The 16,312-nt window shown below is 43.6% G+C and overlaps 1 protein-coding gene across 5 annotated transcripts in view; it reads left to right on the top strand.

The window, feature by feature from the left end:
- GNB1 (G protein subunit beta 1) overlaps positions 1-16,312 on the top strand; it is a 94,265-nt gene that overhangs the window by 53,343 nt on the left and 24,610 nt on the right. For all 5 annotated transcript variants that reach the window (XM_026520051.4, XM_026520050.4, XM_048222010.2 and 2 more), the window contains 2 exons: positions 8,347-8,447; positions 14,809-14,847. In XM_026520051.4, coding sequence (XP_026375836.1) covers positions 8,391-8,447; positions 14,809-14,847 — 96 coding nt within the window. In that variant the 5' untranslated portion in view covers positions 8,347-8,390. The remainder of the gene's footprint in view (positions 1-8,346; positions 8,448-14,808; positions 14,848-16,312) is intronic.

Below are 16,312 nucleotides of genomic sequence, written 5' to 3'. Positions count from 1 at the left end.
AACCAGCTGAAGTGGCAGGCAGTCTGTGTCATTGCAGGAAAACATGTGAGGACACCGCATGATCTGTTTGGGGGATGCCTGTGCTCCCAGACTTTTTTTCTTTAATAAGATTTTATTTATTTGAGAGAGAGAGAGAGAGAATCCCAAGCAGACCCCGCACCCAGCATGGAGCCTGACACGGGGCTTGATCCTACGACTCCAGATCATAACTTGAGCCCAAACACGAGTCGGACAGTCAACTGATTGAGCCACCCAGGTGCCCCTGTGCTCCCAGAGTTTTAAATCAAGAGGTTTGTGACAAATTTAACACATGTTCATAATGTAGTCAGACAATACCAAGAAATACTGACTTTGGGGGCGCCTGGGTGGCTCAGTCGTTAAGCGTCTGCCTTCAGCTCAGGGCGTGATCCTGGTGCTCTGGGATCGAGCCCCACATCAGGCTCCTCCGCTATGAGCCTGCTTCTTCCTCTCCCACTCCCCCTGCTTGTGTTCCCTCTCTCGCTGGCTGTCTCTCTCTGTCAAATAAATAAAATCTTAAAAAAAAAAAAAAAAGAAATACTGACTTTGAAAAAATGTATTGCAAGAGTGTTCAAACGTAGATAAAAAATATTATGTGATCGCTCATCTCCAACATTTATAGAATTTTTCCGGTTTTGTTTAATCATCTTCCTCCTTCCTTCCTTTTTATCTTGGAGTATTTTAAAGCAAATCCCAAAATCCCATCATTTCACCCATAAGTAAGAAGTATTTCTAACACTGCAGACTTTACTTCCACTGTGACACCAAACAAAAGAACAGCAACTCAGGTCTCATGCCACCAAACACCCAGACCGTATTCAGATTTTTCTGATTTTCTCTGAAGTCTATACATTTGGATTTTGAATCAAGATCCAAAATTACTAACATTAAAAAAAAAATGTTCTAATGGAAAATTGAAATACATACAAAAATTAATAGTATAGGAACTTCATCATCAAACTACAGCAATGACCAGCTCACAGCCAGTCTTGTTTTATATCTGCCCTCGTCTCTTTTCCTCCTTTTTTGTTGTTGTAAAGGAAATTTCAAACATGTCATTCTATTCTTAGATATGTTAGCATACACCTTTAAGTGATGGGGAGGCTGCGGGTCAGTCCTGTTGGATGGAGTATCCACAATGCACGTCACCGTGCACCTGCTTCCGCCATAGCACCTGTTAATTGAGCATGGTGTCCTTGCCCTGCTCCCTGGTGTTGCTCATCGTTGTGTTAGGTTAGTATGTAACAGAAGGAGGGTTTCTGTACTTTCTGTTGCCCTTTGGATTTGCATGGTCGTAATTTTGGAGATTAACTTGGATTTGGGAATGAACGAAAAATAGAAAAACTGCTGAAATTGGTTTAAATTCCTCATGCAAACCCCTTTCTCTCATACGCTTCTTCGACTTGGAGATGAGGTGGGGCACTTTTGTGGCTGAGCTAGTTAGCCAGCTTCTGCCCCTGAATGACACTGGATGCTCAGTGGAGCTGCTTTTGATTTATGAAGTTTCAGAGGTGTGTGAGAATTACAGGAAACTTCACTAAAGTGGACTGGGGAGACTAGCAGGGGAGGTTGATAGAGGGAGCCGGTACCGCTCAATGTCAGTTGCAGGGAGAATCATCAATTACAGGCCCCAGTGGGGAAAGATGCGCACGTACCTCCTACAAGAAATCCACTGCCGGGGCGCCTGGGTGGCGTAGTCGTTAAGCGTCTGCCTTTGGCTCAGGGCGTGATCCCGGCGTTATGGGATCGAGCCCCACGTCAGGCTCTTCCGCTGCGAGCCTGCTTCTTCCTCTCCCACTCCCCCTGCTTGTGTTCCCTCTCTCGCTGGCCGTCTCTGTCAAATAAATAAGTAAAATCTTTAAAAATAAAAAAAAAAGAAAGAAATCCACTGCCGCAGGGCACCCGACTGGCTCAGTTGGTGGAATGCATGACTCTTGACCTCGGGGTTATGGGTTCAAGCCCCACGTTGGGTGTGGAGCCTACTTAAAAAAAGAAAAGAAATATCCACTGCCCCTGCAACTCAACCAGTGAGAAACCATCATTAGCCTGACCTCTGCTTCTCTCCAGTGGATTTTCATTCAAAATAACCCTCCCAACTTCCTCCTCCCTTCCTTCCTTCCTCCTTCCATAAAATACTGTTCCTTTCCTTTATTTGTTGGACTTGCCTATGGTGTTGCTGTGGCTTACTTGTCCGGAATTGCAGTTCTCTGCTATTCCCGAATAAACCCATCTTTCGGTGGTAAAATAACTAGCAGTTTTGTTTTAAAGGTTAATAGGTGCTACAGCTGTTAAGCTCAGTGTAGCACCATGGGCCAAGGGGTATGCCAGAAGCTAATGTCTTGGGCTGCCCTCTTTTTGCCCATGAGACCACGTGTATGCATTGTGGCTGCTCTGTTGAAAGGTGTACTTCATAGTCCAATTGCTGAAAGGCCTGCAGAGCACTTTCCAGCTGTCTTATTTAATTTTCATTTCAGCCCTGTGATGTAGGTAACACCATTCCCTGATGGATTAGACTGAAAAGTGATTTGATGTCACATTCCTTGTATGTGTCAGAACCAAAACTTGGAATCATTTTTTTTTTTAATAATCACCCCATTTTGTCATTAACAAGCTTGCAGCATAAATGTCATTGTTAGTGACTGGGGTGCTGGGGGCACCCTTGAAGCTCCTTCCCACACCTTACTGGGGTCTTGATGAGAGGAAAATGAAGTGAACAGGGGGCCACCTGAAGCACGTTATATTGCAAATGTAAAATATTTGAATAAAAAATTTGTGTTACCACTTTGACTTACAAAGATGTTGGATATAATCTAAATTAGGGCAGGTCATATACTTTTAAGTTATTTAAATTTCTATGAAAAGTATTTCTAGAACAGAAGTTCTAAATAAAAACTAATGGCGATGTGGGTCATAAAGAACAGATGTGAGGCTCTCAGCAGGTCCTGTCTTAGTGGATTAGATGGGTGAGTGCACTGAGTCAGCATGGCCAGAGCTTAGCCTTGACTTTAGCAACTGGAGGAGAGAAGGAACCCAGGCCGCAGATCTGATGGTGGGGTTTTCAGAAGGCTTTGGGGAACTAAGGATAGTGAAGAGAAAAGCGAAGTGATTCCAGTAAGTAAGACTTCTAAAATGTACATTTTTTTTTAAACCAAGTAACATAAACTGCATTATCATTATTTGGAAAATGAAAAGGGAAATAAGACCAGTAATTCTAACAAAATGCTACTAGTCTTTTTAAATGTCTTTTTTAAACTAAAATATATTTTCTAATCTTCTAAAATACCTAAAATTAGGGGCACCTGGGTGGCTCAGTTGGTTGAGCGCCTGCCTTCGTTTCAGGTCATGATCCTGGGATCCTGGGATCGAGCCCCACGTTGTCGGGCTCCCTGCTCCACAGAGAGCCTGCTTCTCCCTCTCCCACACCCCCTGCTTGTGCTCTCTCCTTCTGTCTCTCTCTCTCAAATAAAATCTTTTGGGGCGCCTGGGTGGCTCAGTCGTTGGGCTTCTGCCTTCGTCTCAGGTCATTATTCCGGGGTTCTGGGATTGAGTCCCACGTTGGGCTCCCTGCTCAGCAGGAAGCCTGCTTCTCCCTCTCCCGCTCCCCCCTGCATGTGTTCCCTCTCTCACTGTGTCTCTGTCTGTCAAATAAAATCTTTTAAAAAATAATAAGTAAATAAAATTAAAATATTTTTTAAAAAATAACTAAAATTATTATACAACTTTGTTTTTGATTTAACATACGTCAGGTATTTTTCCAGGTGTTTATTCCATCTTCATTGTTCTTAGAAATATGTAATAGTTCTTCCAGTTAAAAGTTAACATTAACTAGTTTTATTTTTAAAACCAAAAAAGTATGGACAAAACAATATGAATGCTTCTTGGTTTCAGGGCTCAGATAAGCTGTTAACATTTTTTAAAAAAGAAAAACACGTATGTGTATAAAAGGTAGCATGAAAAATAAAAGCTGCCCCACTATTCCTGTCATTCTCTGAAAACAACCAACATTACCATTTTCTCACGTGTACGGAAAAAAATTGCTTACATTAACGTAGATGTTTGTCGTTTGTATGTACACAAAGAAAAACGCATCATCGTTTATACACTATTCTTTACCTTGTTTATTTCATTTACTGTACCCTCATAGAAGAGCATGTGGGGTGATCTTTTAATTTATGGGAATTAGAAGGTTTTTTGTTTCCTCTTAGTTTCACTCTGTATTTAAGTGTGCATGCTCCTTGCTGTGTGTGGGTTGTCAGCTTCTCTGTGGGTGAGCATTGACTGCCTGGTTTTCTGTGACGGTGGTGCTGTCCGGCCTCTCCACGCGCACGCTGTGGCACCTGGCCAGTGTCCATTAGCTTCAAGCAGAGGGGGTACACGCACATCTCATCAAGGTGGTCTTGGACAGTGCCCGCTCAGGGACGGTAAGGCCAGTGTGCGGGAGACCCTGAGTGCCCCTTCATCAGTGAAAGTCTGTTCATCTATAAAAAAACCCACTTCTTTTCCAGATTTGATTTCAGAAAATATACCTTTGACATGGAGAATAGAGAACGTAATTTTTAAAAAATTTTAAATCCTTAACCGTAGGTTACTCTTTCTCACCAGGCCAATTGTATAGATTAAATAGGTCTTACAGGACACTTACTTTTATTGCTAGTAGCCACAGAAATACCTCTTTTCTTAAAAATGAACAAATGTGGATTTTGAGTCTATTGAGATTCAGATGTGGATACTGATTATAGAGGCATCTGTAATTAAAAGCCCCAGTACTAATTTATGCTATTTACTGATGAAAGAGAAATAGATCTGGTTTTGTTCTCTTTGCTTGTGACTAAAGATTCAAGTCAGCAAGTATTGATACTGCTTCTGAAATTTTGTGGGGTAACTGAATTAAATGAATCTTCTCGTTTTAAAGACACTTGCCAAGGGGCGCCTGGGGGGCACAGCGGTTAAGCGCCTGCCTTCGGCTCAGGGCGTGATCCTGGCGTTATGGGATCGAGCCCCGCATCGGGCTTCTCTGCTGTGAGCCTGCTTCTTCCTCTCCCACTCCCCCTGCCTGTGTTCCCTCTCTCACTGGCTGTCTCTCTTCTGTCAAATAAATAAATAAAATTAAAAAAATAATAAAATAAAGACACTTGCTGGGGGGGGGGGTTACCTGGGCGGCTCAGTCGGTTAAGCTGCTGCCTTCGGCTTGGGTCATGATCCCAGGGGGTCCTGGGATCAAGTCCCGTGAGTCCTACATCAGGCTTCTTGCTTAGCAGGGAGTCTGCTTCTCCCTCTGCCTCTGCCCCTCACCTCCACTTGTGCTGTCTCTCTTTTTCTCTCTTTCTGAAATAAATAAATAAGATCTTTAAAAAAAATGCAGACACTTAGGTTTTCAATTCACTTCTCTAGTTTAGAACAATACAGCCGGGTGATTATCATGTATATATTCTTCTATAACATGTTTACAGAAACATCTAAGTAAAAGAAGTAGTTAAACTCAAGATCTCAGGAGTTATCCCACCTAACAGTAGAATTTGGGTCTTTACCTAAAGACCCTTTAGCATCTCAGAAAGTACTTCCTGTTTACCTAGATCCTTGTTGTTTTTAGTCCTTACTTTAAAAATTAGCCTAGCTTTTTAGTGTTTGAATTTATAATCGAAGTTATGTTTGTTGACTAAAACTAACAACTTAAGATTTTTTTAAAGGTTTTATTTATTTATTTGTCAGAGAGAGCACAAGCAGGGGGAGCAGCGGGCAGAAACAGGCAGAGGGAGAAGCAGGCTCCCTGCTGAGCAAGGATCCTGACTCAGGACTCAGGGGACTCGATCCCAGGACCCTGGAATTGTGACCCAAGCCAAAGGCAGCTGCTTCACTAATTGAGCCACCCAGGTGTCCCAACAATTTACGATTTTATTTATTAATTTTAGAGAGGGAGAGCATGCATGCGAGTGGGGGGGCAGGGCCAGAGGCAGAGTGAGAGAGAATCTCAAGCAAACTCCCCACTGAGCACGGAGCCCAACATGGCACTTAATCTTAAGACCCCGAGATCATGACCTGAGCTGATACCAACAGATGGACGCTTAACCGACTGAGCCACCCAGGCATCCCCCCCATTTTTTTTAAGATTTTATTTATTTATAAAACTAACAATTCCATTTACCCCATGACGACCATTAGCTGTTATGTTTCTTCAGCATTGATTTTGGAAGGATTGAATAAAATGGCTTCTTTACAGACTAAGAACAATTTTCTAACATGGGGGGTAGGGTGGTGTTGCTGGAACTCTGCCTAATTTTGTGTGAGGTGTAATATGGCTACATCTAAATGCATGTGAGTGGTGGTGGGGCGTCCCGGCTGGCAGAAAACCCAAAGCAGTCCACAGACTCAGAAGACACATCAGCACAGCTTGCTTGCTTTTTTTTTCTTCTTTTTTTAGATTTTATTTATTTATGTGACAGAGAGAGACAGCGAGAGAGGGAACACAAGCAAGGGGAGTATGAGAGAGAGAAGCAGGCTTCCCGCCGAGCAGGGAGCCGATGCGGGGCTCGATCCCAGAACCCTGGGATCATGACCTGAGCTGAAGGCAGACACTTCACAGCTGAGCCACCCAGACGCCCCTCATCACCACTTTTCTGTTTTAAAAATTATCTCGTATTCTCTTGGCATTATTCCTGTTACATACATTAATATTCATAAATGGCAGTTCTGAAGCCTTTGTACGTGGGGACTGAAGAGAGCTTTAGCCAGTGGTGTCACAGGGGTAAAGTGTCTGCAGTGTAGCCTCTCCTGCATCGAGCTTCAGCAATGCTCTTTTGACCAGGGAGGCTTGAAGTATTCTTTGAAGCTTTCTACGTGCCTCCAGCACCCACTTAAAGTAATGTCTTTAGAAACAACTATTTTGGTCCGAAATATTTCCGAAACTGTGTCACCGTGTATCGCCTTCTCAGAGGCACCTTCACATCCCGTCCCCGTCCCTATAAGGCCTTTCCTGGTGGTTCTGCGGACTTCATTGAAGGTCATTGCTAGTGACTGTAGATTGCTTTCTGGAGGTCCATCATACACCCCTTCACCCCTCTACCTCCTGCCTGGCCTGTTTTTGTAGCCGTGAATAGACAGCATGTCTGAAAGCAAGAACCAAGAACTCACACACACTTTTTAAAGATATTCCTTATTGGGGAAGATATTTTTGCTTTCGTCAGTAAGTATACATCAAGTGTCTGTAATGTAAACCATGTAAATTTATTTAAAATGCTTTTGTGGAGAATAGGGAAATTTATCTAGACTAGGAACTCTAACAAATATGCTTCCTGGGTCTTCCAGACAGTTTCCCCCAGATATCTTTTAATCTCAAGAAAATAACTATTGTTAATTAAGTATCCGATGTATGTAGTATTAACTGTCACTTTTGCGTAAAATCTCCAGTGTGTGTTTGCATAGGACGTTGAGGCCCTTTGATAAGCCATATTTGCATGTGGGAGCTCATTGTAGGCTTAAGCGATTAAAGAGATGTTGGTAATTATATCTTCAGCTTTGTGATACATTGGTCATAACTATGACTGATTTAACAGTCATGTTCCTGGGCAGAAATGCAACACCAGTTACGACATGTCCTTGGGAAAGTAAGTCTCTAGTTTAACAGGGTGACTTTGTTTTGAGTCTGATTTTAAGGAGTACTGTCTAACGAGACTGGGGTGGGGCACGGTTAAGAGTTGGGGGGTAGGGCTGCTTGTATTGAGCCTAATTCGGCCTGTGCCTGTAAGGATGGAGTTGCTTCTGAGTTTACTGGCACCCCAGGGTCCATTTTGGTGGGAGAGTGAGATGTCCCTTAACCAGAGGCCTGCTGGATACCACACTGAGTGCTTTCAGAATTGCTGTGTAAACATTCTGACATCCCTGCCGCGGGGGGGCGGGGGGGAGGTCATGGGTTCGAGATCTTCGACGTGGTGTTGAGGTTCTGGGTTGTCAGGTTGCCGCTCTGCTTGTTTTCTGAACAGACTACCCTGGGTTTCCGCCCGAGAGCTCTTCCACCGTCAGTCTTACATTCTTGGGTTTAGAGTGAGACTCAGATCCTTCATGAAAAATGCTGCTTAACAGATTTTTCCTTTTTCACCACCATCTTTTGAGTGGTCCGTTAGACATTGTCATTGTAAAAGCTAGTGGATAGTGGTAATTATATTTTATTAATCCAGCCCTTGGTAGGCACTTTAGAAGTTCTGATGAATGCTGAAGAAAAGTGCTCTGACCTGTAACAAAATCGTAGCTCTCAAAATTCCAATTTCCTTTTCCCACTTCATTAAGTTACTCAGCCATTGTTTATTAATTTTTTAATGCTTATATTTGTTTCAGATCTCAGATTCCTTGATAGCATTGAAGAGCACTAGGACCCGAAGATGAGTGAACTTGACCAGTTACGGCAGGAGGCCGAGCAGCTTAAAAACCAAATTAGGGTATGTAGCTACGTGTGTGCTTACCTTAGTTTATAAATCATTTGGATTTCAGGTAAGATGTTATCTGTTTTGGGAAAGATGGGTTTCAGAATGACTACTCAGTGTTTTGGATTGAAACTGAATTTTTGCTGGCCCAGGATATGGTAATTAAAGCCAGATATTTGGCCTAGCACGTGGTTTTTTGGGTTTTGTTTTCCAGTATATCATTATTTGAATATATGAAAAATGTTTTCATAGAATTTATAAATGTCTTTCTGTATATTTTTTCTTAACCTTGGGAATTCATTCATGACATCCTTTTTGTTGTTGTTCATGACATTCTCTCGGTCTCTGTGTAGACTGTGGTGTCTGCCTCCCTCCCTTGTGACTGTTACGTTGAGGACAGGAAACGTGTTTAAAAACAAGAGTGTTAGCAACAACAGTGGAAAGTATCTCAGGTGTGCCCAGGGCGCCCTAGAGAAGGGTCCCGGGATGGGCACTGGCATCTGCAAGTTTTGATAGGCTATTAAATGAGAGCTGGAGGTAAACACAACCACGTGTCATTCAACCACCCTCTAGAAAGAGGGGCTCCAGAGTTCTACAGCTTTAAATCCCAGCCTGTCTCACCACAGAGCCCATGCACTTCTGAAAAGACAGCACTGGGAGGGGTCTGAAGGCTAGATTCTGCTCTCCACCCCATTTTGTGAGACAGTACTTGTTCCTGTTCTCCCACCGTTGATAAGATGACGTTGATAAGGCAACAAGGAGGGGTCGACCCCTGGAAAACCCATCCTCAGAACATTGAGCCAGATTCATGTCCACTTGATGAAGGCACTTCTCAAGGCCCAGCTCTCCTCAGAGCATCATTTTTCAATATGTGTCTAAACAGTTTATTTTTCTGAGTCTACTGTAAGGATGGAGTCATATCCCTTTCAGATGACCAGCTCTGTGTTCAGAAAGCCTGGTGGTAACTGGGGAAAGAAGCACTAGCATTGTGGCAGCGGACTTTTTTTCTTAAGCTTAAGAAAAGATAACAGAATTTTTAAAGATCTGCAGCTTAGAGAAAACAAAGTATCTTTCAAATCCTAACATTTAAAAGATCAGCTATATGGGGCGCCTGGGTATCTCAGATGATTAAGCGTCCACCTTCAGCTCAGGTCATGATCTCCGGGTCCTGGGATTGAGCCCTATGTTGGGCTCCCAGCTCAGTGGGGAGTCTGCTTCTCCCTCTCCCTCTGCTCATGCTTGTGCTCTGTCTCTCTCTCTGTATCTCTCTGTCTCAAATGAATAAAAGCTTTTTTTTTTTTTTTTAAAGATTTTATTTATTTATTTGACAGAGAGGGACAGCCAGCGAGAGAGGGAACACAAGCAGGGGGAGTGGGAGAGGAAGAAGCAGGCTCCTAGCAGAGGAGCCTGATGTGGGGCTCGATCCCAGAACGCCAGGATCACGCCCTGAGCCGAAGGCAGACGCTTAACCGCTGTGCCACCCAGGCGCCCCTCAAATGAATAAAAGCTTTTAAAAAACAAAACAAGAAAGTATTGGATATAGCTCAATAAAAATAAGCAGGACTTGGTGCTTTTAATGCTCAGTATTCTGTCCACCTTCCAGAATATAGAATTCAGAATTTTGTTTTTCTGATAGCTATACATTATTGTTTAGAAGTTGCTGTTCATAGCAGATAAGGAAAGTTTGTATGGGAGCGCCTGGGTGGCTCAGTTGGTTGGGCATCTGCCTTCAGCTCAGGTCATGATACCAGGGTCCTGGGATCGAGTCATGCATCAGACTCCTTGCTCGGCAGAGACTGCTTCTCCCTCTACTTGCTGCTCCCCTTGCTTGTGCTCTCTCTCTGACAAATAAATAAAATCTTAAGAAAGTAAAAGGGAGGGAGGGAGAGAGAGAGAGAGAGAAAGAAAAAGAAAAGAAAGAAAGAAAGAGAGAAAGAAAAGGAAAGAAGGAAGGAAGGAAGGAAGGAAGGAAGGAAAGAAAGAAAGAAAGAAAGAAAGAAAGAAAGAAAGAAAGAAAAAGAAAGAAAAGAGAGAGAGAGAGAGAGAAAGAAAAATTAAGTTTGTATGGCATAGGTGAAAGACACCCAAATTCAGGGAAAAGAAACAAAGCCTGAGAGTTCATGTTGCATCTCCTCCCCCTTTGTAGAGCCTTTACATTGTCTACTGCATGCTGTCCTCCTGGGGACAGGGCTATCATGTGAGCCACCTGTGGGGTTTGAAAGTGTGAATAGAGGGGTGTGTGGGTAGCACAGTCAGAAGAGCATGCAACTCTTGGTCTCGAGGTTGTGAGTTCGAGCCCCATGGTGGGTGTAGAGATTACTTAAAAATAAAATCTTAAAAACAATGAATGTGTGTATAGAAACATGTGAAATCAGTTTTTTTTTTAAAGATTTTATTTATTTATTTGACAGAGATAGAGACAGCCAGCGAGAGAGGGAACACAAGCAGGGGGAGTGGGCGCCCCTGAAATCAGTTTTTAACAGACTACCAGTATATCTAAAATACTGTCATTTCAACATAAAATTAATAGATACTTTTAGGGGCTCCTGGCTGGCTCAGTTAAGTGGCTGCCTTCAGCTCAGGTCATGATCTCTGGGTCCTGGAATCTAACCCTGCATCAGGTTCCCCGCTCAGTGGAGAGTCTGCTTCTCCCTCTCCTTCTGCCCCTTCCCCCTGCTCGAGCTCGCATGCGCTCACTCTCTCTCTCTCTTTCTCAAATAAATAAAATCTTTAGAAAAAAAATAGTATCTTTTTTTAAAAAAATAGATATTTGGGGCGCCTGGCTGGCTCAGTCAGTAGAGCATGCAACTCTTGATCTCAGGGTTGTAAGTTTGAGCTACACATTGTGTGTAGAGATTACTTAAAAATAAAATCTTGGGGCGCCTGGGTGGCGCAGCAGTTGAGCGTCTGCCTTCGGCTCAGGGCGTGATCCCAGCGTTCTGGGATTGAGCCCCACGTCAGGCTCCTCCACTGGGAGCCTGCTTCTTCCTCTCTCACTCCCCTGCTTGTGTTCCCTCTCTCGCTGGCTGTCTCTCTCTGTCAAATAAATAAATAAAATCTTTAAAATAAATAAATAAATAAATAAATAATAAAATCTTTTGGGGCACATGGGTGGCTCAGTCGGTGAAGCGTCTGCCTTCAGCTCAGGTCATGGTCCTGGGATCGAGCCGTGCATTGGGCTCCCTGCTCAGCAGGACGTCTGCTCCTGGCTCTGCCTCCCCCCGCCCCCATGCTCTCTCTCATGCTCTCTCTCTCTCGTTAAAAAAAAAAATCAAAAAAAAAAATTTATTTTTTAAAAGATTTTATTTATTTTGAGAAAGGTGTGTGTGCACACAAGTTGGGAGGACAGGTAGAGGGAGAAACAGACTCCCCACTGAGCAGGGAGCCCGATGCAGGGCTCGATCCCAGGACCCTGAGATCACGACCTGAACCGAAGGCAGACGCTTCACCAACTGAGCCACCCAGATGCCCCCAAAATAAAATCTTTTAAAAATAAAAATTTTAAAAATAGGTATTTTATTATTTCACATTTCTTTTTTATATTAAGCTTCAAGAATACAGTGTGTCCTACATTGAATGACAGGCCTCAGTTTGTCTTGCTGCGTTTCACGTGATGGCAGCTCCCACACTGGACCCCCAAGGAGAGCTCCTGAGCTACAGATTTTTGTATGCCCAGTCTCAGGAGCTAAGTCTCTGCTGGTTTCGTTGTACAGCACAGGGATGGACGGCAAAGTCCATTACACCAAGCAGGAAGGGAAGACTTGCTTTCAAAAAGAAAAAAATACCCTTTTTTTTCTGACTACCCAAGGAGTACATACTTGTTAAAAAATACAGGGCATAGGGAATCAGACAAGCAGCAGTGGGTGATCTAAGAGGCCTTGCTTTCTTAGATTTGTTTTTAAGCTGAAAGACCCCAAGGACCATCTCATCCATTATTTATTTATGTATGCATGCATGCCTGTGGGCTCTATACCCAGCGTGGAGCCCAACACGGGGCTTGAACTCACAACCCTGAGATCAATACTTGAGCTAAGATCCAGAGTCTGACACTTGACTGACCGAGCCACCCAGGCAGCCATCATCCCACTTTAGATTGTAAGGAAACATGGACTCTCAAAAGGGTGCTGCTCAAACAATGGCATTTCTTAAAGTTACATGAGCTACTTGATTGTTTAAGGAAAAACTCGGAATGTACAGGTGCAAATTGTTTACAAAGCGACTGTACCGACCCATACAAGTGAGAAGACTCAGTGCACGACAGTCCCCAGTGTTGCTGTCCAGCAGCTGAGCAGAGCAGGTGCTTTACCTGGGACCCAAGTAGGAAGAAACCTGGCTTTGTGGGGAACTAAGTGATTACTGATTTGGATATACTCTGGTTTAAGGGGACAGAAGAGATTGCCTGTTGTCTTCAGTGGCATTTCTCATCACAACCAGCATAGAAGTCTTTGCACTAAATAATATACCCATTATGCACATTTTCACCAGTCCATTCGATTAGAAATTAACCTGAAAGATAGTAGAGATGTCTGTCTTTATGAAGTAGTTAGAGATTGCTTCCGTTGGAAGACCTCTTTCTGCTTGTCGGGAGAAATGCTGCACTCAGTGAGATAAGCACTTGGTTAGAATGAAGACTGAATTGGAGTTCTCTGTGTTTAGTTTTCAAAATGGCTTTTTCCTTTGTTTACTGATAGTATCACCATGGTCTGTTGTATGATACAGTGTGAAAATCCAGGTTGATCTTCGTACACTAATCAATGTGAAGTTGCTTAAGGCCCATGGCTTATGTTTTTCACTTAGAAAATTTTCATTATTATTATTTTTTTTAATAAAGATTTTTAATTATTTATTTATTTGTCAGAGAGAGAGAGAGAAAGTGAGCACACAAGCAGGGGGAGCAGCAGGCAGAGAGAGAAGCAGTCTTCCCGCTGAGCAAAGAGCCTGATGCGGGACTTGGTCCCAGGACCCTGGGATCATGATCTGAGCGAAAGGCAGACACTTAACCAACTGAGCCACCTAGATGTCCTGTCGTCGTTCTTTTTAAAACTAAAAGCCATGTATAACATCAGTAAGAGTGATATTCAGAAATAAATGTTAAACTCAGTAGTGACAGGTAGAATCCCCCATTGAAAGACTTGCTATTCTGGACCTCCCCTCTGCTTGCTCCTTACCCCAAATTTAGGTGCGGGCATAGGAATACTTGATGATATAATTTTTTGATATTTTAATTATTTAATCCATTAAGTAGACTTAATTAAGCAGAATGACTTCTAATAGGATAATTAAAGCTGAATTTGAAATCTAGATCTTTAGCACATTTATAACAATAATGTCCCTGAGTATATTTCCATGTTCTCAGTTGATAAATATTCCCTCAAGCTTCATGCAATAAAAATAATTCACAGTGAGGCAGTTTGCCCCTAGAGAATGGTGTCCTAGGAACCACCCCCTCCCTCCCGCCAGCCCCGCGTGAGTGTGCGGGTATATGTAAATGCTGTCACGTGGCCAGCTGTCATTTCAAAAGCAGATAATCAGATGACTGCATAATGAAAACCTTTTTCTTATTAGAAATTTGTCATCATTTCTCTTGAAATTATTCTTGTACTCACATTTTTACCCCTTTCAAACTGTTGTTTCATTTTCCTTCATAATATATAGCTTTCTATTTTCTGTATTTCCTAGGAAGTTTGATCACTTGGGAACAATGAAAACATCTTAGTTAGCCTTAGAATTTCCCTTTATAGTGCTTACCTGCTTCACAAGATCATTTTATAGATAAGAAAACAGATAATAGATACAACAACCAGAAAATCTTACCTGAATTTGATTGTCTTGACTGTATACCCTTTGCTCATAGAGTTTAGCATCAGGTATTGTTTGGTGAAAACAAAGTCCTTAGTTAACATTGGAGGGAAAGTTCTTTGGGCGGGACATCCAGTGCTGTTTGAACTTCTTTCTTTGGGCCCCCATGGCTCCTGGGCTGTTAGAAAGACAGAGTAAGGTGCACATGCAGGTCTGTGGGAAAGTACAGAAGCCTCGGCAGGCAGGAGAGGAAGCAGTACCAATTTCTGCAGTGCCACCCGGCTTCCAGTGTAGTCCTCCCAACACAGCCTCCATTTCTGGGGTCATAGGGGTGTTGTGCTGGTGATCACGCGCATGGGTTGCCACTGGAGCTCTGTTCATTAGAACCTGGAACACAGCGCAGGACTGTCGGCGGCCCTAGACTGCATTTGAGCAGAGGAGTGGAGAGAGGGCGCCATCCTCTTCCTTTCTACCTTCTAACCGTTCCTAGAGGTGCTCCAAAACTTTGGTGTGAGGACCTGGGACTGAATGTATGTGAAACGTTACTAACTTCTGCTTTGTCATTCTTATTTCCTAGGATGCTAGGAAAGCATGTGCAGATGCAACTCTCTCTCAGGTAAGGACCCCTTTACTCAGAGGTGCTTGCCCGGCATTGCGCCGGGGCTCAGTGGCGCCTACACTCAGTGCCTTGAGAGTGAGCTGTGCTCTGGTTCTCTCCTTTTGCAGTGAGGGTGTAAACACTGCTTGAAGCATTTTCATTCAGAAGACAGAGGAAGTCGTGTTTTTTTTGGGTGATAAGTAGGTGTCTCACAGGCCTTTCTAAAGTCCAGTTGGGCAGATCCTCAAAAAGTTGCACGTAAACTATGAACCATGGGTTCTGCTCCCAGATGCCCACCCAAAACTCAGACAAGTACACGTACACGTGTGTTCTTGGCAGGAGCACCGTTCACTATTTCCAAACAGCAAGACAAGCACCATTTCTGTGAACGGACGAACACATAACAAAGTGTGGTCTGTTCACACAGAGACCGCGTTACAACACATACCGCAGCATGGATGCATCTCAGACGTGAGGCCCAGTGAGAGAAGCAGACATACAAGGTCACACAGCATGGGTTCCACTGACAGGGAATGTGCAAGAAGACAGAAGTTTAGCAGTGGTTGCCAGGGGTCAGGAAGGACGGTGGGGAATGACTGGGGGACTTCCTCCTGGGGGAGGGGGTGGAAGCGCACTGGAACCAGGTGGAGGTGGTGTTCTGGTTGCCCAGAGGTGGGAATGTGCTAAGCACCACGGAACTGCTCACTTTACAATGGTGAGTTTCACCTCATTAAGAAAACAGTTTTTGTCCAAAGAATTAAACAGAAACATGAAAGAAAAATTATATTCATACTTCTGAGGATGATTAGATGTTCTCTGCTGTCCCAATGCTTTAGGGGATGTGCTTTAGTTGGGGTTAAACAGTAAGTTAAAGAGAAACTTATACTGTATAGAATTCCTAAATTTGAATTCTTAGATATACTGCGTATATTTTGGACTATCCTTTTTTTAAAGCCATTGTTGGGGCACCTGGCCGCCTCAGTCGGCAGAGTGTGCAACTCTTGATCTCGGGGTTGTAAGTTCAACCTCCATGTTGGGTATTTAAGTAGAGATTACTTAAAAATAAAATCTTAAACAAACAAACAAACTAAGTGATACACTTAGTCCAGTTGTCAGCGCAGAATCGTTAATGTCCGTTTTTTACATGTTGGAGTGAATCCTCAGGTCTGCATGTCCAGTTCTGTGCCATAAGCAACAGTATTTCTAGTCGCTGCCGACTTGTGCAGATCAGTGCCCAGCATGGTTGCTGTGGACAGTGTGTGAGCAGTGGGCCTGTGTTCGGTGTGACGGGCCGATGGGACTGTAGTTTGGAAGGAGAGCGAGCCTGCAAGGACTAAGGGGCAAGAGGAGCTGGGCCTGGATGAGCAGCTAGAGAGAGGAGGGAGGGAGACCCAGGGAAGTCAGCGCACCTGTGGACTGGCGCTGTGTGCGCACATCGTGGAGAGAGGGGTTGGGGGAACAGAGGTCTTGAAGAGCAAGTAGA

Source organism: Ursus arctos, unplaced genomic scaffold (genome assembly GCF_023065955.2).
Source record: "Ursus arctos isolate Adak ecotype North America unplaced genomic scaffold, UrsArc2.0 scaffold_32, whole genome shotgun sequence".
NCBI lineage: Eukaryota > Metazoa > Chordata > Mammalia > Carnivora > Ursidae > Ursus > Ursus arctos.
This window is presented reverse-complemented; position numbering and strand designations above follow the sequence as displayed.